The following is a 27,919-nucleotide window of genomic DNA, read 5'->3' as shown; positions in this document are numbered from 1 at the left end:
TATTAGAGAATTTTTTTAGCCATAAAAAATTCTTCTAAGTATCCTAATATATAAAAGGCTAAGTGTATTCAAGACAACTCACTTCCTACCCTGGTGCACCATCAGAGGGTGCTGCTGTGGAGGGAAGCCCAAATGAGGCATCCAGACCTACAGTGTGCCATTGCAGGAAGCCCAGGCTGGGATCAGGTGTGGAGCTGGTGACAAGGGCTGCCCCCCACCTTTACCCAACTGTGATGAGGTGTGGAGCAGGTGGAAATGCCCACCCCCTGCCTTCACCCAACTGGGGTCAGGAGCAGAGCAGCTGGCAATGCCCCCCCTCTGCCTTCACACAGCTGGGATCAGACACGGAGCAGGAGGCAATGCCCACCCCTCGCCTTCACCCAGCTGGGATGAGGAGAAAAGCAGCTGGCAATGCCCATTCCCCACCTTCACTCAGCTCGGATCAGGAGCAGAGCAGGTGGCAATGCCTGCCCTCTGCCTTCACACAGCTGGGATCAGGAGCAAAGCAGCTGGCAATGCCTGCTCCATGTCTTCACCCAGATGGGCTCAGGAGCAGAGAGGGGGCAATGACCAGCCCTGCCTTAACCCACTGGGATCAGGAGCAGAGCAGGTGGCAATGTCCGCCCCCACCTTCACCCAGCTGAGATCAGGAGCAGAGCAGGTGGCAATGCCTACCCCCCACATTCACCCAGCTGGGATCAGGAGTGGAGCAGGTGGCAATGCCTAGCCCCCGATCACCCAGCTAAATCAGGAGCAGAGCAGGTGGCAATGCTCGCCCACCCTTTACTCAGCTGAGATCAAGCGACGAGCAGGGGGCAATACCCACCCTCCACCATCACCCAGCTGTGATCAGGAGTGGAGCAGGTGGAAATGCCCGTCTTCTCTTCACCCAGCTCGGATCAGGAGCAAAGCAAGTGGTGATATCTGCTGTCTCTTTTTGTACATATACCCACCTCCTGGAGGTTGGCAACCCTAAGTACAGGATTCTGTGCTGTATGGATACAGCCTGTCACTAGAATCTAGAAATCATTTGCAACTGGATTGGCTTGCGCATACAGACCAACTTCAAATTTCTACCGACAGCACAATGTCCAATGACATGCTGAGGGCAGCTTTATAGTGGTGGTAGAAGTTGAGAGACTTGGGAGGATATATTCAGGATCCATTTAAAATATGGTTTAGTTTACTGCTTTTGTGCGAGCGAGAAACAATTATGTATAGGGCAAATTATCAAGTGAAGCTGAACTGTCAAGTTAAAGGGCACAACTGCACAGTATGTACAGCCATGTGACTATTTAACTGCAAGCCACCTGAAGCAGGTCTCTGAAGAGGTAGCAAAGAAATATCCTAAATAAATAATATTGTTTAAAAAATCTTTCCTCACCGATGCAGCTACTAGAGCTGCTTTGGGTGGGGGGGAGCATGCTGTGTACCAGATAGGTTTTCCCAATGAAAAATGCTACTCTCTGGCCACCTCTACTTCTGCTGGGCGAAAACATTGTTCTCAGTCAGTAACTGATTGAATTTTTTATGCGTGCCGAGTTATTTGGGGCTGTTTTCTCATGGTTGGAATTACGTCGGGGTTTTGATTCTTGAATAATTCTTTGGGAGACAGAAATGTAATGCGCAGATTGAGTCAGAAAACGTCCCCAAAGGAAAAGAAATTCATTTACTGCACACCATATTTATTATTAGGCCTGGTGCCAGCTCCCAGGCAGTTGACTGCTGCAATTCAGTCCCCAGTGCGTGCTGGATGGCAGACCTTTAGAGCAGTACCGCTCTTATGAGTTGTCCCAAGCTATCCATTTCACCTGTATTGGAAGCCTTTTATCATTGATTCTTGACTCTTGTCTACACTTGTCAGCTACTTCTGGTGGCTTTAAATGCCAGATGGTTGCTGGGACATTGCTGAGTACTTCTTCCTTTCCTATAATGAGGAGAGAAGGTGGGGCTGTCATGATAAGTTCTATTTCTTCTCTTTCCACACAACGGGTAAACGCAACTTGACTGTGAAAACTCGTGTGTTGTCTTAGGCACTTAACACATCCCGTCAGTGCATGAAACACCTCCACAAAACCTGAAATGTAGGCTATTGTCCAAAACAGCATTTCTTGCGTCATCATTAGCGCTAGTAGGGAAGGTAGACGATGATCCTTTTTCAGTACGAGAACAGAAAAAAGTGGTGCGCGAAACGGAACATTAACTTCCCATTTGCCCAACACTGGACTGGCTCCCAGTCAAGTTCCAGATCCAGTGCAAGGTTAACACCTTGGTGTTTCAAGCCCTTCATGTCAGGCTATGGATGACAGGATATGGCAGACAGATCCCTGGACCATTGCAGCAAGACACAGGTTCTTGGTTAAATGGCTTTTATTCAGAAATCAAATCATTTCCATATATATGTCCAGAGAACTACTCAGAAGCAAGGTAAGCATCTAAGCAGCAAGAGTAAAAGTTGACAGGAATGACATCATGTGAGAGAGACCGCTCTTTTAACATTCAAGTCTGCTCTTTCCCCCCTCCCAATCATAAACAAGATTTTGGCGCTCTTCTTGTGTGAGAACATTCCACATATTTGTAATATCAAGTTGAGTCACTAGGAAACAAGACATAGCAAAGTTGGAGAGGGAGTAGCAAAGAAGGCCAGAAACACTGGAAGCTGTTGCAGTTTGTTAGACAAACTCCTGTGAAAGCCTGTGAAAGAAATATTTATGGCATTGGTAAAATGACATCGAGTTACAGCAGGATGCATTGGTTCAGAACAAAAGGATCATTAAAATTGGCATGGATGGGGCTCAGACATGACATTTCATGGACTGGGACCGGCATACCTGCAGGACCGCCTCTCCCATTATGTCCCCCGCAGGGCATTGCGGTCTGCAGACAAGCAACTCCTGGTGGTCCCTGCCGAAAGAACATCCGTCTGCCCTCGACCAGGGCCAGGGCTTTTTCTGCCCTGGCCCCAGCGTGGTGGAACGCTCTCCCGCTGGAGATTTGGGCCCTGCAGGACCTATTACAGTTCCGCAGGGCCTGTAAAATGGAGATGTTCCAGCAGGCCTTTGGCTGAGGACCAGCGGGTATGCTCTCCCCCCTTCCACCCAAGACAACCACCTTCTCCGTGACTGCCCTCAGCTATGTGTTATGCCCATATGTCACGGCCCATATATGGACTGCTGATTGTCTGTCTAAATAGCCTATATTTAGAAGGCGCCTAAACTATTTTTATGACTTTTTAAATTACTACTGATTGTATAGTTTTTTACAACTAATTTATTGTATTGTGTACACGTTGTGAGCTGCCCTGAGCCCATTCGTGGGTAGGGTGGGGTATAAATAAAATAAATAAATAAACACTATGGCATCAATCCAACTCCATCCCTAACTGCTTCTTTAGGATCAAAATGCACTCTGGGAAGTAAATGCTGTGTTTGATCTTCTTTATTTACACGCATGCACTTAAGATTGTGTTGCAGATGCCTGTGGGCTGAGGCTGTGTGGCTGGCCCAAGGTCATCCAACAAGCGTCCATGGCAGAGTGGGGATTCTGAACCCGGGTCTCTAGTCCAGCACTTTAAACCACTATAGCACACTGGCTTTCACAGTGACCTCATTATTATTATTATTATTATTATTCTTTAGTTTAAAAAGTCCAGCAGCACCTTTAAGACTAACCAACTTTATGGAGGCATAAGCTTTCGAGAACCACAGCTCTCTTCGTCAGATGAAACTGTTTTAAGATTTAGTTTTTGTCAAGGCTTGGGCTGTGCACAACTGCAGTTTATTCAAACACACTGGAAAAAGCGGATCATGGATCTTCTGATGCAAAGTTTCTTAACTTTTAATCCACTACAGCTCACCCAAGTATGTAACATTGTAACAGAATGCCTCCTCCAAGCCACATTTTTAAAAAGTACAGTGTTGCAGATAAGGCAACAATTTGTATAATATTTGTGACAATGCATACATTATATAGATCTCAAACATAAATTCATTGAGAACCTGGTGCCTGATGGCCTTTAGCCAGTTTCTTAACGGTAGGTTAATCTATTTGTCACCCTTTTTAAGAACCTGGGGAAGAAATCTGGGATTTTAACCATCATTGTCCTAGTTTTCTTTTTCAGTATTATAGTCCACAGGTCCTTTGACGGTTTTATGTTCATGGTAATAGACCTGCCAACACAGGTCTGCAGGTTTTTTTAGATGGTGGGTGGGGTTAGGTGAAGCTTATGCCCTGCAAAGCTTCAGATTGGCCAGTAGAGGTTTGATTGGCTCTGCAGATTTTGAAAAATGGTGTTCTGACAGCGGCTGCCGCCACAGCAGAAAGATCTTCTTTGTGTGACTAAAAGTGAGCTATGGCAGCCATTCTGTGGCTGTCCAATCACACTGTGGCAGAACTCCGAAGGTGCCCACGTGCTCAGAAAGGTTGGGAACCCCTGCAATAGACAGAAGAGGAGAAGCCTTGTTGTAGAGAGAATATGTATTGGCCAGAGCTGTATTATTATTATTATTATTATTATTATTATTATTATTATTATTATTATGTTTGTTTGTTTGTTTGTTTGTTTTGAGCACTACAACTGGCCAGCTCTAGGTGCTGTTAATTAGACCAAAAGCATACTGCAGAATACTTAATATACGCAGCAAGGGGAGAAAAGTATTTGCAAAGTTGTTGATGTTTCTGCAATTTCTCTCTCATTTTCTACAGCACGCATTATAAAAACAAAACAGTGGTGTGAAATGCTTCCATGTTTAGAAGGAGAAGGCTGTGATTTGCTAATCAATAAATCAGGCTGGACCTGTACACAACCAGGGGGGAGGATAAAGACAACTACGGTAAGTTCTTTCTGTTCTTTTTTATCCTTTTGTTGTTGTTGGTTGGTTGGTCTCAGTTGAGCAGTATATTTTCAGAGAGCAAATGATATTCCATCAGATTAAACGAAATCAAAACCCCATACTCGATCATTAATGTTTGTGTCAGCCTAGGCTCTTGGATAAACTCTGCAATCTTGGTTTGCACACCATCCTCCATTCTCTGGTGGCCTTTCAGCTTGGCTACTATAGCATGTTGTGCTGTCCAGACTCTTCGGTCAGTCTACAGTGCAGTCGCTTGGATTTTGTCAGATGCAAACAACCTAAAACATGTGTCACCACTTGTAAATATCTGACATTGGTCCACTTCTGACCTGCTAAAACAAAGATGATGGCTTTGGCCCTTAAACTACCTAGCTCTTAGGAAGTGCACTCTTCCATTTATTCCCTCCTCTATCATGAGTTGATATCAGCCTAGCTGGAATAATCAGAATTTCAAATGAGGTTCTCTGTTAACTAGAAATAGAACTTTTTTGGTTGTGGCATCTTATCTGTAGAAATTTCTCTCTATAACAGTTAATCAGCCTGTTTCACTGGCATATTTAAATATTTAGGCAAAACTCTGGCCATCGTATTAATCTCTTGGAGTTAAGTTCTGGTCCGTTTTCTTAATTGTGAACTGTTTGCATATGTTTGCAGAGATAGTTTTATGATTTATGGTGTTTGGATTTCAAAGCCACTTTGAGTACCATCTCATAGAGAAATGAAAAGTAAATTTAAATATTGATAGAGGAATATTTGTGGCTAATTTAGACCAGGATTTACAGTTTTGGAAAATAATTTGCAGTATCAAAGATATGCCTTAAACTGGCAATACATTTGGTATTGCCAAAGGATACCGAGGTTGTATTGTCGATACCGAGGTTGTTTTTCTGTTTTTACACTTTACTTCCCACCTGATCCTGCCTGTCCATCAGATGGCTAATCACTCTAAGCAGCTTACACAGCTTAACAGTACTGGAGCAGAGCAGTTTTCATTGGCAAACTGCTTTCCCCCATCCCAAAGGAAGTCCAGTTGAGATGTACTTTCTTTAATCCTTACTTTGCTAACATCTATGTTTCTGCTCCCTTTGGCTCCATGTCATAATTTAACTCAAAAGAAATTACAGGCTATTCCCAGTCTTTTTAATAAACCAAGAAAAAATGGCCTTCGGACTACAAAAACCAAGATTCTTGTGCTTTGGGGTATTGCTGTGCCTTTGAAGATCACCATTGCATCCGTGCTGAGAAACATGAACCTGGATGAATAGGCTCCCACAGCTTGTGATCCACCAAATCAAGCACTGCCGTGTCTCCTGGGCCGTCAGGTGCTTAACAATGGGCTTGTGTTTGTTTTCCCAAACAGGAAAAAAACCAGAAGTCTTATTGAGTTGCTGGTGGGAGAGGAAGAGTGATACCATTTATGGTTGACTGTAGTTGGGTGATAAAACCGTTGTGCAGGTTCCACTAGAGCTACCAAAGTACATTATGAGTCTTCCCAAAGAGTTTTTGAATTCTTTGTAGGTGAATTTCACAAGCCTTAATTGAGTGTTACTGTAAAAACACAGGGGATATATGTAGTGTTTATGAAGTAATGCCACCAGCAACGAATCCTAGTTGGTACAACAGAACACTAGTTGTGCTGCTATTCACAATGGGATCTGAGACTAGTGGCATCTTAGAGACCAACAAGATTTTCAAGGTATAAGCTTCCAAGAGTCAAAGCTTCCTTCTTCCGATGTCAGTTTCTTCAGATAATTCAATGAGGTGTTTTGTGATCTTCTGACAAAGGAAATTTTCTATTTACTGTAAGATAAATGTAGACCAAAGGGTAATTTGTGTCCTGACCTTTGTCTTAGTATCTCAGTTGACATCTTCCAGGTGTGCATTTCATATTTAGTTTTAACATACCATGTTTATAATAGGCTTGATCCTCTCTCTGATGCTCATTGTCCTCCATATAGATCTTATCAACATGGAAAAAAATGTAAGAGAGAAATCAAATGTATGTTCTAGTCAGTGTAGGCTTTGCATTCCAAAGATAGACAGTCTCTCCATCTGTCTAATATATTTTAATCCATCCTTTCTTCAAGAAGCTAAAGTAAAGAAATGTATTAGTTATCAAATAAGAAAAAATGGGTGGGGGAAAGCAGGTACAAAAGAAAGGGAGACTTTGGAAGAAGATACCATGGTCTCTCTCTAGGGTTGCCAGCCTCCAGGTGGTAGCTGAAGATCTCTTGGAATTACGTCTGATCTCTAAGCAACAGACCCCTGGAGAAAATGGCTGCTCTGAAGGGGGAACTCTATGGCATTATACCCCACTGAGGCCCTCTCCTCCCCAAACCCTGCCCTCTCCAGGCTCCACCCACAAATTCTCCAGGAATTTCCCAATGTGGACCTGGCAACCCTATCTGTCTCCACAGTGTCAGGCCTGGCTAGAGGATTCTCTCAGACTCTCCACTTCATCCAACACAGTTGTATGAGTTAAAGGTCTTTATTCAGATAAAACTCCCTAGAAGTGCCTTGAAACATAATTTTATAGATATATGAATTGTTAGTGTGTTATGTTTAGAACTGTATGTTTTTTCTTGTTCTCTATGTTTGTTGTTTATTGTGTTGTGGTGTGTAGTTTATAGTTTAAATAAAGAAAATTTAATTTGGATACATAGGGATTGCCTGGAATGCTGAAGCAAAGTCTTCCCTGAGAGGTTTACCCCAGTCCCCTCCCCCCAGGTCAAACAAGTCAGTTGAAGTCAGCGAAAGTCCTGAAAAACCTGCAGAGCATAATTTCCCAAGGTCTTTTCCCAGACTGATAACACCTCTCTGCAAAGCGCAACCAAGATAAAAGGAAGTCGCACTACAGGAAGGAAGCCCATTCCCCTCCCCCAGTAGATATGCTTTCAAAGTTATGGCAGGCAGGCAGGCTTGCCTGCCTGACACACAGTGGCCTAGGTTGAGAGAGAGAGAGAGAGAGAGAGAGAGAGAGAGAGAGAGAGCAACTGGTCCAAGATCCTCCATCCGGATTCAGAGGTGTGTGTTTTTGGGGGGGGGATTTGAACCCATCTCTCCCAGTTCCTAGGACATCACTCTCATCGTGATACCACACTGACCCTCTTGCGAAAACATTTTCAATCTGCCCTCGCTTTTCTTGATGTACTTCCTTGATCGACCAAATCATATGCAAACATTTCTTATGCCTTCTGTTGTTTCTTTGGGACCTGCAGGCACACATGTGCATGTTTATTTTCGGAAGGTTATTATCCCGTTTAAGGAGATCTGAAAAGTATAGGCTGTTTTTATTTGTCTTTGGAGGAAGAGGGGGAAATGATCCCGTTAACTCCGTGATAGTGGCAAGTGCTGTGGGCCAGTGGATATATCTGTGGGCAAGCAATGTGATGGGAAGCGCTTCACCCGGATATCCCACTCCTCTGTTATTCATGTTGCAAGGGGAAAATCTGTTACGAATACAATTATGGCCTGATTTCCCCCTTTCATATCTTTCTTCTCCCACCCCATCTGGACTGGCCCTGCTGTGGAGCTAACTATGTCAGCAAAATGGCCATTGGAGCTTTCTCAACTCATATTTATAGTGTCACTTCGGTTATTTTGCTGTCATACAAGAATGGGAGGGGAGCAGTTTCCAATAATTTGCATGTTACAGCCAAGGTTATATCACTTGCTTATCAGCAACTGCTTCCTTTCACGTTTTGTGAATATAACTTGGCAGTGTATAAAAGCTACAAATGCACTATTCTGTTGGTGTTACAGGGGAGATTAATTTTAGCACCAAAGTGTATATAGGTTGTCAATGATCCATCACTACTTAATTGTTACTTAATTAATTCCTTCTTTTTACATGATGCGATTTCAAGGCATGGAGCCTAACAGAACATTCACGCTCCAGTTCCTCGGCAGCTAACCTTTTTAAACTTCTGCAATTTTACTACTAAATTAGCTGAAGTGGGAAATTAAGGAGTATGAAGAAGCTAAGAGAGAGCTCACAGTGGATAAAAGGTGTAATTATTCTGACACAGAGCTCAATGCTTAGCTAGTAAAATTTACTAAGGATCTCGTTTCACCAAGGGATGTGACTTTCTTAATAGAGTTTACTTACACACGGAGCAACTGAGCATTCCCCACCATTAATATAAATGACATGCTGGCTGAGTTGGGAAGGTTCTTTACCCTGAGCTATACCATGCTACAGTTTTTGTTTCTGCTGTAAGAAATATAAGTGAGAGCCCCCCCACACACACATACACATTTTATTCCTACAGATTTTTTTCTCTGCATATATAAATCCATCGCTAGGCAAACTGTGCAATCCTAAAAGAATTACTCCCCTCTAAACCCATTGATTTCACTGGCCTTAGACTGGAGTAACTCTTCTTAGGATTGCACAATAAATCAGGTAAAACATACATGCATCCTTGTTTTTACCCCTAAAGAGTATTCTTTTGTACTATCATTTTCAAAGGATTTAAAATGAATTAATACACATTGGCTGGCGAATGGCCGCTGTTAAAGAAACTGAAGACCATCTGGACGTATCTTTTGGCTGATTATCTGAGCAAGGCATGGAAGTCAGCAAGTCCTGAGCTATAATTCTAGTTCAGACAAGAACTTCCTCTGTGAATTTCATTATGTCCCTCAGATATATTATCTCGGATCTCCAGTGTGTGTATGTCATGCCTGGAGTGTATAGGGAATAGTGCATCATTATCTTAAAGGAGTACTGAAAATTTCCATATAGCATTTGGTGTAACCTGAGAAGAAGAGAACAGTATTTCTCACAATCACAAAGTGGCTTTATTGTTGCATTCCTGACGCACATACATTTATGTTGCTTCTCATCTGAAATGCAGCCACGTAGCTCGTGGGAATCATTTATTTTTATTTGATGTTTTTGTTTCTGAAGTTACTTGCAGTTCCACTCCTAATAGCACACTGTGAACATCTTCGTATAATCTGAATTTTTAATACTGCTCACTTCTCATGTGTGTAATGGCATAATGAGTATAAAGTGGCATTAAGGAGTCCATCAACTGATTTTAAAGAAAGGGCGAGGGGGAGAAAGCTCCAGGGATCCATTAATGCAGAAATTGGCCATCCCTAAGTCTTTCCTATTAATGGTGCTTTTTTTTGTAAAAAAATGTTTAGGGGTACTCTCAGTTTGACTCAAGAAAATCACCATTTTATAGTTCAAATTGGAAAAAATAAATGCAGTCAATGGACAAAATTACCAGGAACATGCATTACCTCATATTACACAGCTCACAAAAAATTTTCAGATTGGCATGAGGCTGTGTTCACTAACATCTAACATCTTCCCGATTCCTCTGCTTGCTTTTGGTGTCCGTCGCCAGATGTCGTCCTTTCAAAAACCATGAATTTACATACACAAATTGGTCGCCGCCATCGAGGGTAGCAACAAGACTGACCAATCACCATGCTAGATTCCAGCTTCAAGTGACTGAGGGCCAAGCTACACGTGACGAATGACACTTGAACGGCAAGTGTATTTCTCCCTGTTCACTTGACCTCCACTCAATCCACTTGCCGTTCAAGAGTCATTCGTCACTTGTAGCTTGGCCCTTAGAGAAGACTTGTTTGTATTTGTCTGCACCCTAACGATCACCGATTATGCCAGCGATCTCAGTGGCGTGTTCGATGCTCAAAGACGTTCCATTTTTTGTAAGACGAACAGCACTCCTAGTGAGTTTAAATATAACTAAACATCTTTGTTGCCAACGTGCGCTATATAAAACTTAACAAATCACAAAAATATCCATAATAGTATGTTTAGAGTTGGTTTAGTGGGAATTCCAACATTTTAATTTTTTTACTTTCTCCCATTAGATTCACAAAATGTTTAGGGGTACGTGTACCCCTGCATCCCCCCAGAAAAAAAGCACTGCCTATTAACAAAATAATTTGAAAATTTAGTTTGAGCATTTTGCTAGAACTGAGTAATTTAAAACCATTTCAGGAGATTGATAAAAAGCAAACTTTTGGGGGGTGCTACTCAAAATTTCAGATTCGACAGAAATGAGAAAACAAAAGTATCTCGTTGTTGCATTTTTTTTAAATCAGAGAAAATGTGTACCAAGCCAACATTCATGTGTGATGAGGTAGTAGTATCAGGCTTGTAAATAACTATCCACCTCCTCATCTCCTTAACTGCAAATTACACCAAGCAAGAAAGTTTGGAGGTAGTCTCTAGTGTGAGAGTATAGCTGCTACTGAAATTCAATCTCCCTTTTAAAACAGCTCCCTCTTGCCTTGGAGTGACATTCTTGAGTGATAAGATTAGTAATTAGTTGTTAGCTATTAATTTAAGAAGATATTGTTTGTGGAGGAAGGGGAAAAGCAAAGAGGAGCCTGGATACCAGTTTTATGTGACAAGCCATTTAATTTTAATTTATTTCTATGGCTTTGCAAAATTTCCTGTTCCTTATGTGTGCAGAACCAAACTAGTATTTGAAGGAATGGTAGTGTCAAAAGCCAGTTATTTAACTGTGATTGAGAACAAATATATATATAGACTGATCTAGGGCTCATTTTGAGGGGGAATGGGCAGGAATGGAGTTCCGGTAGTTCTGCAAAGGCATCATATGTCAGGTGGCCCCACCCACCTGATTTTTGGCCATTTTGGGCCCCTTGCGACATGGATTGGGGCTGAAATGGCCTGGATCGGGGCTGAAACGGCCCGGATCCAGTCGGTGCCAGATGGGGGAACCCTCCCGTCTCCGGCACTGACCCTGTCCCAGCTGTTTTGGTCCTGATCCGGGACCAAACGGGCCCAAAATGGCTAGGATTGGTCCCAAAATTGCCCAGATCGGGCCTCTGATGGGTGGTGGATCCTGACCATTTTGGTCCCCTTTTTGACCATTTTCAGCCCCCTTTTGCTATTTTGGGCCCAATTTCAGCCCTGACTGGCCATGATTGGGTCCAAAACAGCCAGGATACGTGATGTCAAGGGGTGTGGCATATGCCAGGGGTGGCCAAATGGCGGCTCGCGAGCCGCATGCAGCTCTTCAAGTCTTATTTGGCGGCTCCCGGAGGCTTGCAAGTTCACTCCTCCCCCAGGCTCCTTTAAGGGGCAGAGCCGACCAGCCGCTCACCCGATCTATGCACCCAGCGTGCTTCCCCTTTCCCAACGCTGAAGCAATGAAGGGGCGGGCCAGGGCTGAGGACAGCCCACCCCTCCTCACCTTGCCGGGCACTCCTCTGCAGGCACCGAGGTTTACCGGCCCCGCTCTCGCAGCAAGTGCCCAGGAAGGGCAGTTGGGGGGAAGGGGAAAGAGAGGAGTGAAGACGTGACGAGGAAGCGCCAAGGCAGAGGTGGCCCAGGACTTCCTGCTTTCCGGCTTACTCCTGAGAAGGCAAGTGCGCAGCTGCCGAGAGCCGCTCATGGCATGAAGCACAGCCTGCGCGGGGGGGGGGGGGGTTGCATGGGTGGAAGCCTCGTTAGTTGTACGGAGGACTGGCGCACCCATAAGTGTGTACAGGACAGCTGAGATGGAGGAGCAGGGAATGTGTTTGCTTCAGAGGACATGTGCTTGCTTTAAGATTGTGTGGCTCTGTTTTTGTGATCCTTCCTTCCTTGATTTTTCTTTCTTCCCTCCTTCTTTCCTTCCTTTCTTGCTTTCTCTTTCCTTCTTTCCATTTCTTTCTTCTTTCCATCTTTCTTTCTTTTTCTTTCTTTCCTCTTTCTTCCTTTCTCTTCTTTCCTTCTTTCCTTCCTTCCTTCCATATATTTCCATACCTTTCCATATCTTCCTTCCTTCCTTTCCTTTCTTTCTTTCCTTCCTTCCATGTCTTCGTTCCTTCCTTCCTCTTCTTTCCATATCTTTTCATACATTTCAAAATCCTTTCCTTTCTCTTTACTTCTTTTAATATCTTTCCATATCTTTCCATGTCTTCCTTCCTTTCGTGTATTTCCTTCTTTCCCTTCCCTTCTTCCTTCCTCTTTACTTCTTTGCATATCTTTCTATGCCTTTCCTTCCTTCTTTCCATGCCTTCTTTCCTTATCTTTCTTTCCTTTTTTATCCTTCCTTCTTTCCATATCTTCTTTCTTTTTTGTCTTTTCCTTCCTTCTTTCCATGTCTGTCTTTTCTTCCTTTCCATCTTTCCATGTCTTTCCCTCCCTCCCTTTCCTTTTTTCCTTCCTTCTTTCTTTCCATGTATTCCCTATTTTCAATAAAACATTAGGGTTGCCAATTCCAACTAAAAAAATACTAGGGGTCTTTAGCCAGAATACTTTAGATGTGGTGCCTTGCAAGGATGACATCACTTTTTTGATGTCACTTCCAGGTCAAAGGTTTTTGTGATGTCACTTCCAGGTCAAAGGTTAGGTGGTAGTCCTTCCCAAGCTCCACCCCTTCTGATGATGTCACTCCCAGCATACTGTGCCAAAACCCCACCCCTTCCTGTGATGTCATTTCAGGGCACTACCCCAAACCCGCCTCTTCCTCTGAAGTCACTTCAATGCATCATGTCTTGTGGCTCTCAAACGTCTCAGGTTTATTCTGTGTGGCTCTTGCATTAAGCAAGTGTGGCCACCCCTGGCATATGCTAATGAGCTCCTGCAGCTCTTTTTCTACAAAATGACCCCTGGGCTGATCAACGGTTTGATGGGTAGGAAAGGTAAGAAAGGCAGTTTACATAAGATTGGAAGACCTTTGTTCTTTTATTTTCTTGAAGTGAGTTTTGGAAACGAAAACAGATTCTGATGATCCCCACTTTCACCCTCCACTCTCGGTCTCCACTTTCTTGGCTGGTGGGGGGAGAAGGCACAGGAATGGGCTCCTGGATATTCTCCTTGGAGCGGCGTGATGACATCACTGACATCATCACGCTGCCCCAAGATCACACCTGTGCTTTGCTGCAGGCCAGTTTGGGTCTCCAGCTGGAAATGACATCATTGATTAGCAGTAGGACCACGTGCGCACAGCGCACACAAGTGAAACATCAACAGGGCAGGAAGAAGGAGGTAAGAACCAGGTCTCCCCACTCCCACCAGGAGAGTAATGGGACCTGGCAAACCTACATGAGCCCTATCAGTACACACCTGGTGTGTTGCTTTTTCCTGTAGCTGTGAAATAGAAGTAAATGTTTCATGGTAAGATAGACTTTTTGCTATTATTTTGGTCCATCTTTCCTGTTCATTTTAACTTCCTGGCTTGTTGAGCAAAGAGTAACAGCTTCCACAATCACTTATAAAAAGCATTAACTTTGTAACACCATTAAGATTTAACAAGGGCTGAATCCACACAACCGTTGTTCTCGCGGCAGTTTTTTGCTTCCGCAGCGCCATTCCTTCATCTGTTCACATGCATCATCTCCAAAGCCGTCATTAATTCGGCATGGCGTCACCACAGCCCATTGCACTTTCACCGCGGGTTATCTTTTGACGAATAACTGCCCTCCGTTGAATTCTGAGCCTCTCTTGACCCGCCTCCCAATTAAGGAGTAATTCTCCGCCTTTGTCCCCACCCCTCTTTTTAAAAAATAAAAGAGTACCATGTCGATATGGCAACATCTCATCATATCATTTTTAAAAAGCGGGCAGACCTCAAATATCAGAGGAACAATTTCATATGTTAATTCAATTTATATATTTGGGGGGGCATCCACATGATACTGAAATCATGGCTCATGTTACGCCCGACACGGACTGTGCCGACAAGTTAGGCACAGATGTCAATTTTCCAAAGACAAAATGAAGCTCTGCTGTGGGATGCTGCTGTAGGTGATCGTGACCGCTCACCCATTCCCGGATGATTTCAACCAGCATGCAGGCTGTGAGGTTCTGAGTGCTCATCGTATGTGTCTCGGGTGATTTTTTAAAATATATTATATTAAAGGTGTTGTTGTACCATTGAACCAGGATGCTTACTCATCAATATAGCATCAATTTGACTTTTTTAAAAAATAAAATAAAATAAACTGGGGCCGTTCGGGTTTTTCCCGCCCCTGGATGCGTCTTTTTAAAAGGGGATGTGATCATCTGATTGCGCAGGAGAAATGCTGTTCCAGGGGTAATGTGGACAAATGAACGAAGACTGTGCAATAACTGATGATGCAATCATTGCACGAGAAAAACGGGAGCTAAGGTAGTGTGGAATCAGCCAAGGTTTGACAGCATGTGGTTTCCAATAAGAAAATTTGAATTTGAGAGGAGGAGCTTGGAGTTTCTAAATGGAGTTAATTTAAACTAGGGGCAGCCTTGGGGGTGGGAGGCAGCAAAGGGCTGCACAAATTTAGTAGATTTGCCTTAAAAACAGTCTGTGGAGAGGGAAGTAATGTCCGGGTACCTTGATACAATAACAACTTGACTATTAAGTGATTCAAGGATGCTTCTACTGAAGCAGGTGAAGAAAGGAAAGCAGAAGAATCATGTTCAGAAGAGAATTACCCCTGTATGGAGGGGAAAATCCAGGTGGTGCAATATCCATTGACGTATGGATCCTCTGTTGTAATTCTACACCCGGCTGACTGCAGAAGAGGACAGCTAAGGAGTATGCAAAGTTTGTAGTGTGGATCCACTCAGCCTGAACTTGAGCACTGAGAGTTAAGCTACAAGAGACGAATTACATGAGGAGAAGCACATGAAGGGAGTCGCAATGTTAGCCTCTTAGAAGGGGAGGTGAAACTGACAGAGCCTTCAGGAGGCAAAGAGGAAATTAACAAACCCTCTGATCAGTGATCTCCTTGGCTCTGTAGAGAGGGGAAATTGACAAAACCTTTTGATCTCTTTTAAAACTCAGCTTCTTGGCTAACATTGCGACTCCCTTCATGTGCTCCTCCTCATATAATGTCTCTTGTAGCTTGGCTCTGAGGGTCAGGGAACAGGGAAGATGCGATGTCTGCCAGTAGGAGTAAACTCTATTGTGAACTGTCCTAAGTTTGAGTAACCATCAGTTAGAGCCACTTTGATGGGTGTGTGTGTGTGTGTGTGTGTGTGTGTGTGTGTGTTTGTTTTTCTGTTTGTTTTAAACATGTGAAAGACACCAGGAATATAAGCCACCTGTTTTTTGTAAGACAACTTCCTATGTATCTTTTCTATCTCTAGGAGGGGTAAAGATGTGTAAAAATTGAACTTAGATTAAATTCCTGTTCTATCTCCTGAATATCAGAACTAAAGTTGGTCATATTCGGAAATCAATTTGATTATTTCAGTAGGAATCTCATTTCCAAAAGTTTCCGTTTCTAACCATTTGAGGCAAAATAAACCCATCATCCAAAGGTTCCTTCCTCCAAAATACAAAAACAATAGGAGAAAACTTCCCAGATCTATGCTGGATAGGCACAGGGAATCGTGAACTGACATGTGAATTCTTCATGATTTTCAGGATCCTCAGGGTAAGAGATATTAAGTATGTCTGGGGAAAATTTTCAAACAGGGATTTAGTGCAGGAGTAATGACGCCTTCCTTAGTAACATGACCCCATTCATAATACTCTCTAGCTTTTGTTGTTAAAATATACCTCTGGGGATCTTATTTCTGATCCCTGACATCTTGTGTGGCCTGGCCTCAAATCATGTATGTTTGAATAGATGAGTACTGGGTGGTGGTGAATTCTAGCTTTTGAGATCTCATTTTTGAGGCAGATTTATATTTTTATGTGGATATATTTATGCACATAGCACGTTCACACCCTTATTACTAGCATATGCTGCACACAATAAGGTGTGATGTTGCCACGAGAGACTTGTATACATGCCATGAAGAGGCTCATCTGTTTATTAAAACAACTTCAAACAGATTCTAAACAACCATCTCTTTTTCTATGCCTTTGTGAGCTAGTTGTGGTCCTCAGGTTGCCATCTCCTAGTTGTTCCCCCACTTAGTGTGTATGGTATGTGTGTGTTTTATTTTCAGTTGTGATGTGTTAGCTACCATCAGCCGCAAGGACAGGTGGGATATAGACATTCTGATTAATAAATAAATGGGTATTGTCAGGTGTTTTTTTTCTGGGAAAAGAGGTGGTGGAACTCAGTGGGTTGCCCTCAGAGAAAATGGTCACATGGCTGGTGGCCCCGCCCCCTGATCTCCAGACAGAGGGGAGTTTAGATTGCCCTCCGCGCATGGCGCGGAGGGCAATCTCAACTCCCCTCTGTCTGGAGATCAGGGGGCGGGGCCACCAGCCATGTGACCATTTTCAAGAGGTTCCAGAACTCCGTTCCCCCGCGTTCCCCCTGAAAAAAAGCCCTGGGTATTGTTTTTTGTGTATGAGTTGTGCCCTACTGTGTCTGCAAATGCACGCTGAGCAAAAGAGGAGACATTGGATCCATCTGTGTCTTAGTTAGTGGACTCTGAGCAACTCAGGATTCTGTTGTTGTTGTTGTTTGGATTTGTAACCTGCTTTCCTCACCAGGCAGGCGCAAAGTGGCTAACACACATATAAAAATAATACAATATATAGCAGCAATTAAACATTTTATATAGAATATATAATAGACAGCATTAAAACTGGTAGCAGCAACCTTGTTCCTTCAAATTTTGTTCTCCCAAATGGGAGCACCACTCAGCTGGTTGAGAACCAATGCAGGTAATATGAGGGAGGTGGAGATATGGTTGTCAGATGCCCACTGGTGGCAGGCAAACTTCCGGTGATTTGCCTCTCTGCCCACCCATCACTGGCAATGAACAGAAGGAAACAGGCTGCTTGGAGATTGCTCACCATTGGTAGGTAGCCCAAGCAAGTGGCTGCGTTGTCCTATGCAAGGCACAATGATGTTGCTTCTGGTGAGACTGGAAGCAACGTCATCAGGCCAGGGCCAATTCCTTAAAAATTGGCCCTGACGCAATGACATTGCTACCAGTTACATTGGAAGTGATGTCATGGCACCCCAAACTGATGCACATGAATGATGAAAGGGTGAGAACCCACACCTCCAAAACTCCTGCCAGTTACCAGGAAGGACTTGGCAAGCCTAAAGTGGGTGGAGAGAACCCTGTGGTTAAGGCCTTGAGGCTGCCATTGTTGAAAGCAGACACATAGCCAGAAATTTTATAATGGAGGGACATGACTATACCGGGCAGGATTTCCAGGTCCCCATCATTTCATATTATTAGCATCACTGATAAGGTTACTAAGCCCTGAAGAAAAATGTCCTGTTCTTTTAATAGAGGCTTAATTTGTAGAAATGGACAGATGAAAGTTTTCATTGCATGGAGGTAAATAACATTTAATAAATAATATACCATTAAGCCTCTATTAAAGAGCAAGACTCTTGTTTTCTTCTGGGCACTTGGCAACCTTACTCACTGAGTAGATCCTGAGGTCATTGGTGGGTCCATGGGCTGAGACCTGGTAGCATATTGAATACCATCATCAATAGTAGTTTGTCCACTGCTGTTAATTATTTTACTTTGGATCTGTATGAAGAAATGTAGAGTATAATTTTTTTAAAAAAATAAATTAATTGATAAAATGAGAGATTCCCATGATACCCTCTCCAACCTAGAAATTATCCCCTCATTCCAGGTAGGTAAAACCTCTTGAATCAAGGAAGTATTTTATGTCAGAGGAAGGTGCCACATTTTACAGAACAGTTCCATGGGGTCCATCTCAGTAAATGATCTTGATATGCTATCTTATGGTATATCCATTCTGTTGAAATACAGTTTGCCGGTTTTAGTGACAAATGTGTTCTTGATATTTTCTGTTGAATCTTCATTACTTTCTTGCAACTTAAAAACTACTTAAACAATCATTTCTTAAAATCAAAAATATTAATATGAAAATATTTTCAGTAGGGCTGCAAACCCCTGGTGGGGGTAAGAGATTTCCTAGTTTCAGTTCTACTGCTCTAAGGGGTCTCAGGAGAAAAATAACCGAAAAAAAAATGGCCTTCAGCCCAATGGTATGACATCACTTCTGGGGAAAACTGAAGGTGACATCTTCTCTAGGAATCACTGAAAACTCTATCGTTTTACCATAGCACATTTCTAGCAGTTCCTAGATAGGACTGATGTTACCAGTCACTGACAGCAGCCCCCTCATAATTTTAACCAGCCTGATTTTATCAAGTAAGGTTGGGTGCTGTGCGTGTTGAAATAAATTAATACAAATCATTTCTGGCAGCATATAGGAAGGGAATGGTAGATTCAGGTTAATTTTGCTAGTTTACATGATGATACTATAAGTTATGTGGGAGATCTGTAATTTGACTCTTTGCCATTTTATTTAATGAAACCTGTTCCCATGCTATTACCACTATAAATCTCACCAGAGCTTCAGTCAGGTACTTAATTCATTAATTAATTTAAGAGCTGGTAGCACTATTAAAAATTAGTTCTAAGATGGGTTCGTTCGAGACTAAAACAGTCTAAGAATAATTTTTGGGTACTATACACAAGAAAGAAGATAGATTTAGAAACCGGCAGTGGAAAAGTTCAAAAGTCTTTGAAGAAGCTGACAGTAGAGTGAAAATTCTCAAAACAATCAGTGGTTGGCATTGTTCTGTTTAACAATTAATAGCAAAAAAATTATATCATTTTTATTTATTTTTTAATTTGTCATAGTTCGTCTTTCTCACTGAGACTCAAGATGGATTACATCGTGTGAGATTAGTACAGTCAATATCAAGGACATTTCAATAAACAGTGCCATAGGGGAAATAAATACAAATGTACGAAGTCATAACATTAGCAGAAATCCAATGCAGAGTTGAAGAAATGCTGAAACAGAGCATAAGCTATACTAGGACTGGCATTAGACAACATAGAACTACCCAGTAGGATTATAATTAAAGCAACAAGTAGTAGATAAGAACACATACTTAAAGCAACACATAGTATATACCTGGTGGAGTCTGTGGTCCCTAACTCATTAGTGAAGCATCTCTTTGAGACCCCCCAAAATACAGTCCTCCTATCTGAGTAAAAAGCTCTTTTGAATAATTCAGTTTTGCATTGTTTGTGGAAAGCCAGGAGAGTGGGGGCTCTCCTTACTTACTCAGGCAGGCTGTTCCGTAGGGTGGCGGCCACCACAGAGAAAGCCCATGTATGGACTGCAGTTGATTTCACCCATGTGCAGGGTGGCACCTGCAGAAGACCCTGTTTAGATGAGCTAAAGTGGAGGACAGGACCAGATCTAGGGTTGCTGGCAACCAGGGCAACCCAAGTCCAGCCACCTGAGTGCGCGCGCTGCACAAGTGTGTGCTCCCAGGGCTGCGTGATGATGTCATTTCTGTGACATCATCACGCAGGGGTCTCCTCGTTAACTTAGACAGTTAACTTATAGTGCATTACAACAGTCAAGTCTTGATGTTACCATAACATAATTGAAATTATCATTTTGGGTAGGCTGCTTTAAATGAATCAGTTGATAGTTTCTCAAACACTCCCCGTGGGCATCCACTGCACAGTCTGAGATAGTAAGAACAGATAATTTCAGAATAAATACAGTGGATTTTGCATAGATACTTTGCTATCTTCAGATTTTGTCTCTTTGAATTTTTACATCCTTTTCCTTCCTTGTGTATTTTTGTTTATTTGTTTATCCTTGTGTATTTGCAGTCTGTGACCTCAATATAGAAGAGTAACCACAGAAGATATATATTTTATTCCTGAATGTTTGTTTCCATATTTTCCCCATTTCTGTTCCAGTGCAGTTGGGAATTTTTTTTTTTTTTAAAAAATTGTATTTTTAAAGGAAGTTCTTCTGTACTTTTATTCTTTTTTTACTTTTCCTTTGTGCAGTGTAAAAATAAAAAATACACCAGCTTTGCGTAACAATCTCTACATTCAAAATAGTAATTCGATACCCACTTGTCAAGATCAAAACAAATTGGAACCAGTAGAATGGATGTTCTCAGATAAATGTTGTGCCGTCAAGAGTAGAATCACTTTAGGATTTGTGTGTAAGACAACTGTTACAAGTTAGACCAAATTTATTTTCACTTGCTGCCTGCCTATTCTAAACCAATTTATCAAGACAAGGCCTTGAAATTAACAAAAAATAGATGGTTCAACCTGAAGTGGAAGTGTCTAAAAAAAATCTGCCATCAGGCACTTATGGAATATATACGTGCTAGCTCTACAACTACCTACAAGCTTTTCTTTTCTGGAAGAAGGCAGATGGACAAGCTATACAGCTATAGACTAAAAAGGAAAGCCGCCTTAATAATTTGCAAATGCTAATCAGAGCAGCTAGAAATAATAGGAATCTGGGTGAATTTTGGAAGATGGCTAGTTCTGTTTTACATCCTAACAGCACAATCCTAACCTCCAAGACAGCATCGGTGCTCATGCGTCTCCGTAAGTGGGGCGCCGCCACACGGCTCCCTGTGGACTTTTGCAGGAGAGTCCCGCTGGCGTCTGAGCATGACTAAGTGATGTGCGGCTGCTGGGAGGAGCACCCACCTGCCGTTCCCCTGACAACCCCGCGGACACCAGCCAATAGCCACACCCCTCCCCTGACATCCAGGTGAGGGGCAAGCAGTGGCACAACCAATGGAGAGGCTGCGATCCCCACAGCCGCCAATAGGCACACCCCCCGTCAGAGAGCGGGCATCCCTGCCAGGGAGGGGGGCAGAGGTGACAGTGAAGGTTCAGATCGAACACCCACCCTCTTGCAGCATCCAGCCCCCATTTCCGATGAGGGCCAAAGTGGTGGCTGCAGCTTGGTGCACCTGCAAATGCCCACCGCCGCCGCCACCACCACAAGAAATAGATTCCCCCTCCCTGAAAAGTAGGGCCAGATAGTAGGAAGCTGATCTCTGTTGCCTGGAGATCAGTTGTAATTCTGGGAGATCTCCAGCTACCATCTGGAGACTGGCAACCCTAAGAAGTCCCCAGGTTCTGGAGAAGCAGGTGGGGGAGGCGGGGTCTTCAATGAGTGACAAAACACCCACTGAGAACCACGTGGGAGGCCGGGAGGCCGTTTGGAAGCGAGGGGAATGAAAAGTGTGCACAAACTTGCTGCAGCACCACTTGAACACATCACTGCATCTCCACAATGCAAGAATGAGGGCTGGACCTTGACAGCCATGTCCCAGTACTGGGGAGATGCCCCCGCAGCATGGACTGACAGGCCCTCCCCACGCCAGACTGGCCAAGTCCATCCCTGCAAACACACACCCCATCCCCTGGCAGCATCTTTCCACATGCAGCGAACATTTTCCTGGCTTATCAGATGCCAGCAGCTCAGACTATCAGAGAGTGAAAGTCCTCGGTGCCTCCCCCCCCCCACCCCGCAGACATTCATGGGCCACACTTCAATTCCCACCCCACTGCCTGAAGTTACATTGAGGGGAGGAAGAGAGCAGGGAGGCTGGACAGGGTGCCACTTGATACATTTGTGGGGATGTGTGAGTGGACATGTGTGACAGGGAGTTGAGAGAGGGGCTATGGCAATGTCAGTCAGGCATGCAAACGGAAGTTTGTTTTTGCTCAACACGTTTTATTAAACTGGAAAAAGTGAGGGAGCCGAGGCATTTTGCGCAGCCCTTGTTCTGCACTCCTAGTGGCAAGGCTGAGATGCTGACTGCCTTGAGATATTGCTTCCTGGGCTGGATCTGAATGACACTCTCAGAGGATTACCGGTGGGGAGGGGGCTGAAGCAGACATGATGGGTCGTCTCCCGAGACGAGTCACGACATGCCTGCAAGGGAGAGACACACATGTGTTGCAAGTAACCCAGCCCAGTCCATGGCCAAGCCAAAGCCCACACTCCATCATCTGAGAAGATGCGCATAGTAGCAAGCAGCCCCAGCAGCCCCACAGGTGCAGCTAGTGACCACCTGATGCAAGACCCTCTGGCGAGGAAGTGCCCTGCCTTGGGGTGATTTTACCTTTAAGGGAGAAAGTGAGCAGGTAGTTACAAACACCTGGTCAAGAGTAGTCTTCTGGGCAATTGCCTCTGGGGCAGGCAAGGGCTGCCGCCACCGTCCACTCTCCCGCTAAGGCTAGCAGTCAGGCGAGTTGAGGTGATGGGGCAGCCAGCACAAATCAGCAAGCCGGGTTAGCCACCACCTCATCTCCTTCTTAACTGTAAGTGCCACCTCGCTCCTTACTGAGATGAAACTTCAGAGTCAGATAACCTGCAAGGAAACTTGAGTGGTTATTGTTAGTTAGCCAGACATTCTGGACTTTGCACTTCTTCCCTTGAGTGAGTGCAAAGTTCTCCCACTTTTCTCACAAAGTCCCCAAAGTGCACTCAGTGCCCGCCACCGTGAGTACCCTCTCTCCCGCCTCATGCTCAAAGTACTCACGGCAGAAGTCCAAGGGGCAGAGCCTTTGGCTGCATACTCACTTACCTGAGATCATTAGCCGCGCAGCCGGACGTTTTGTAGGGTGTGTGAGCAGATGATTGATTGTGGGGAGGGGGGCTCATCCGCCCCGGAAGCCGATGCAGATTGGCCCCCGTGGTAGGTCCCATCCTATGCTCCTTCAGGCCATGGGGGTGGGGCTGGGTGCTCGGAGAGGGGGCCGAGATTTCCCCGGCAATTGGCCTCTATGGGCTACGCCACCTTTTTCTGTGGTGTAGCTCTTTTGCAGCGTTGTGGGTGCTCCTGTGCCTGGTGGGGCATAGGGAGCAAACTAACTCCAGCCACACCCTCTGCCCCGCCCCCTTTTGTGCCGGGGCTGAGCCCTGCACCGCTTCTCCGCTTCCATCCGCCTGCCAAGTGTTCCCGCTAGCAGCAGCCTGGCGGCGGTAGCACACCTCGTGCTACCACCGGCAAAAGGGCATTTGCGCCCACGTAGGAGCCACTTACACCCACGTAAGCCTTGGTTCTCTCCCTATGCAGTCTCTCCCCGCTTCTTAGGATTGGGCTGCCCGAGTCCATTATTATTCCATATTCCTTCACATACCTGGGAAGATCGCTTTGTTAATAGTTTTGCCAGCTTTTTCAGTAAACACAATTATCAGAATAATTGGAATCTAGCTGAACTACCGAAGTGGCCCCCTGTTCAACCATCCAAAATTAGTTTCCTAATTTCTCAAATGAAGAATGGGAAGGCCTCTGGGGCTGATCTAATTCCCCCTGATCTTTTTAAAAGTCATTATCTCTTGGTGGAAGGCTATATTGGCACTGTTTTTCACCCATATAAATGTGCCAGGAATCATACCAGCTGTTTGGAGACGTACTATCATTATCACAGTTTATAAGTGGGGAGAAAGAGCAATCCCATCCAATTACATGCCAATTAGCCTTCTAACAGTGGTCAGAAAAGTCTATGCTCTGAGTCTTTACTATCAACTTGTGGACTGGCTGGAAGCTAATCCTGGGGAGGGAACAGGCTGGTTTTAGGTGAGGGAGCGGTTCAGAAGATCGTCTTTTGACGCTACAGTTCATAATCAACAAATATACAACCAAGAGCCGGGGGATTCTTGCTGCTGCCTTCATGGATTTGAAGGCGGCTTTTGATACTGTACCCCGTGCCAGATTCTAGCATTCGTTAAAATCAACATCTATTGACAAGAGACTTTTGGCTTTGATTGACATTCTGTATTCTAACCCTACTGCACAAGTTAGCTCTGGGTTAGAAAGACAGCTTTACAATGTAACTTCCCTATAGCAGGGAATGTATCAGGAGTAGAGGTGGGCATGAACAGCAATATGAACCAAAAAAAAAGCCATGAACAGCTGTTCGCGAGCAAGCTGTTCGTGAGGCTCCGTTCCTGATGAACATGTCTTCATTCCAAGCCCTGTTTGCGGTGTTCATCAGCCATTCATCAAGCCAGACAGTCTGACGCCTTTCAATCAATTCCCTTGGCAACAGTAGGCATGGACTTTCTGAACTCTGTCTGAACTCCTCTTGCCCTGGAAACCCCAATCTAAGCCCAGGGGCACTTCACCTCCAACTCAGCCGCTTGTCAGGGAAAACCCTGACAAGCAGCTGAGTGCAGCCTGACGGGGTGAAATGCCCTTCGGAGAGGGGCACTTCACCCCCGACTCAGCCACTTATCAGGGGTTTCCTGACAAAGTCTCCCCCCTCCCTCCAGCTGGCTGGAAGGAGGGAGACTTGGAAGGGAAGGAGGTTCCCCATGCCGTTTGCAAACGGCATGGGGAACCTTCTACCCTTCAGAGTCTCCCCTCCCTTCAGCTGGCTGGGAGACTTTGAAGGGAAGGAGGTTCCTCACACCGTTTGCAAACAGCGCAGGGAACTTTCTTCCCTTCCAAGTCTCCCCCATTCCTCCCACGAACAGCCAACCACGAACATGTTCGTGAACAGGTCATGCTCGTAAGTGTTCATGAGTCCCTGTTTGTGGATGGCAATGAACAACGAACATTGTGTTCATTTTTTTTCTTGTTCGTGCCCATCTCCAATCAGGAGTGTGTTTTATTGTTTAATCTGTGTATTAATTATATGAGTCCTGCTGTTTCCACCCGGGATTGCTATTCTTCATCTATTGCTAATGTGAAAGTTCCTATTTTACTCTTTGCTGGTGATGCAATTCTCCTATCAAGAACAACTTCAGAACTGCCCTCTCTGGTAAAGGCTTTTGTCTATTACTGTCTAGAAGAAAGCCTAATAGTTAATTATCAAAAATCCAAGGTGACTGTCTTAAGTAAAAAATAAAATCCCATGCACATTGTAAGTGGCAAATTCATGGTAAAAGATTGAGGAGCTCCCCTATTTTAAATACCTAGGGGTTGGGTTTGATCAAAGATTACTTTGGTCAATGCAAGCCACTCGTGTTAAAAGATTGGCTACAGCAGTGTTAGGGAAAATAAAACTGACTCAAAGTACTTTGAATAAAAATTCCCTAATAAGCAGCAACACACACCATCTGTTGCCTCTTTTATTCTCTTGAGGCTGAAAATATTCCAGCTGCAATTAAACTCTTCAACATGGTTGCTCAAAGTTTATATGGGGTGGGTATTTGAATTGATAAAATACGCAAGACCTTTGATACAATTCTTCTTAAATTCCTACGCTCTGTCTCTGTAATTCTGAATTATGTAGTGGGGTGGACCTCCAAGTCCAATTGGATCAATCATCTGTTGAAGCTTGGGTTTGAATGAACCAAAAACAAAAGGCAAAAAGGCACTGCCTATCAGAGGGAAACAACAATCTATTATATACTTTTTTGTTTTAATTTATATGAAGTGCAAAAGGTGCTCAGTAGTGCAAATTATCACAGTTATGATTAAATTCAATAAATATTTCTCATTTCATAATTATTACAAGCAATAAATAGGTTACAGAATTAGAATCAATCATACACCATTGGTAAAAAGTAGGTAAGTATGCAGTCCTGAATAAACATTCACAAAAATATTATTCTTTTTCCTTTCAGTTGCTTAGAAAGTACTTCTATTGTCGGGTATTCACAAGAAGAACAATATATTCTTCCTTCTTGCGAAGATGTACATGAAGTCAATAAAGCCTTAGTTCACCAAACTGGTTGCATTTTGAATTTTCAAAAAAAACTGGGCGGAGCCTGATGGGCATGTGTGCCAGCATTATATTCCCGTTTCATGATTAACACTTTTTCAAAGGCTCATTATAACCTCGACAATTTAACAAACATTATCACAAACCGTTTCCAAATGATGTAACTTTCAACAGAAATTTGCCAGGTTTGAATGAAGGCTTTCCCCCATAAAGTTAAATCCATACACTTCGACATGTAAGAGTGCTGCCTTGGCTTTATCAGAGAGGACTCTTTTTTTCCCCATTGGGATAAACTTGAAGAACAACTTCAGCTTCTTAATCTTTCCTTGGACTCCCTCCATTCAGTCAACAGACAGGAAGCCATGAGCATGATTAAGAACTGTTTATTTAGGTATGATTATAACAGCACGATTTGTAAAGCACTGTGTGTTTGCTCTGCTGAGGGCCAAGCTACACATGACGAATGACACTTGAACGGCAAGTGTATTTCTCCCTGTTCACTTGCCCTCCACTCAATCCACTTGCCGTTCAAGTGTCATTCGTCATGTGTAGCTTGGCCCTCAGTCTGTTGGTGTTCTTCCATCTGGTCAGAGCTTCCTGTCTGTTGTTCATATCTGACCGTTCCTCAGTAAAAGCATGCCTTTATGTTGGCACACCTAAATGTCTTGCCATCTAGAGTTCTGCAAGGGAAGAATCGTAGGGTACCATACTCTGACAGACTATATGATTGCAGTGTAGGTAGAGTGGACAGTCTATTTCACCTGACAGAATCCAGCTATTTTTCTGAGGCTACAAATCTTTTCATTTTTCCTTTGCTCCAAAATATAAATCTTGTGGAGGCATTGCCTCTTTTATTAGAAGACAATAGTAGACCCATCACTCTTTCAGTAGGTTAACATTGCGGTGCTCCTACCCCTTTCTATATTTTATGATATACTCTCTGCCTTACGCACATGTTGTAAGCATGTATCATACCGCAAGATCATCATGAAAAAGTGAGGCTGTCATGGTGCATTGCAATGAGCCTGAAATGAAGTATGCCTAGCCCAGTCCTGATAGTTTATGAGTAAACATCTTATAGGGTATTGAATGAGGAATTTGCTCCCCTGGGTTGCATGCAGCATGGTGGAGATGAGGCAGAATTGCTTTTTGTTTATATGTACATTCAAACTTAATGCAAAATTTATGAATTCAATGGATCTGATATCACGTTTTTATTTTATTTAAATTGACTGCAAGCCACTTTGATTTAATAACGTCATGTTTGTTACTCCCGGTTATTAATTTTCTAATATATCAAAACTGCAGATCGAAAGTATGTGTACATTTAAGAGGTTCCCCTTAATAGTGCCACAGCTTTTATCTCTTACAATCTTATTCAGCTGTTGGAAGAGTTTTGCTTATGCTATATTTAGACATCACATTCAACCATATTAAGCACAAATGTTCACACACCTAGTTTGTTTCTGGTTCTCCCACCCCCTTCTATTTTTCTATGAAAGAATTATATTTAAAATAGTTCTGTTTCCCTGTGAAATATTAATGTAGGTGCAGGTTAACCAGAATTAGTCCCATGTCCCCCCGTCCCCCGGACTAAATGTGATTCTTCAACTGGACTAAAATGTGGTTTATTTTCAACTCAGCTAACTCAGGGCCAAGCTACACATGACGAATGACACTTGAACGGCAAGTGTATTTCTCCCTGTTCACT

General features: G+C 43.6%; 1 protein-coding gene across 1 annotated transcript in view; it reads left to right on the top strand.

Moving 5' to 3' along the window:
- Positions 1 to 27,919, top strand: part of TAFA5 (TAFA chemokine like family member 5) — a 484,368-nt gene that overhangs the window by 358,856 nt on the left and 97,593 nt on the right. The window contains exon 3 of the mRNA XM_054987721.1: positions 4,705 to 4,832. Within this exon, the coding sequence (XP_054843696.1) occupies positions 4,705 to 4,832 (128 nt within the window). The remainder of the gene's footprint in view (positions 1 to 4,704; positions 4,833 to 27,919) is intronic.

Source organism: Eublepharis macularius, chromosome 9 (assembly GCF_028583425.1).
Source record: "Eublepharis macularius isolate TG4126 chromosome 9, MPM_Emac_v1.0, whole genome shotgun sequence".
NCBI classification, from domain to species: Eukaryota; Metazoa; Chordata; class Lepidosauria; order Squamata; family Eublepharidae; genus Eublepharis; species Eublepharis macularius.
This window is presented reverse-complemented; position numbering and strand designations above follow the sequence as displayed.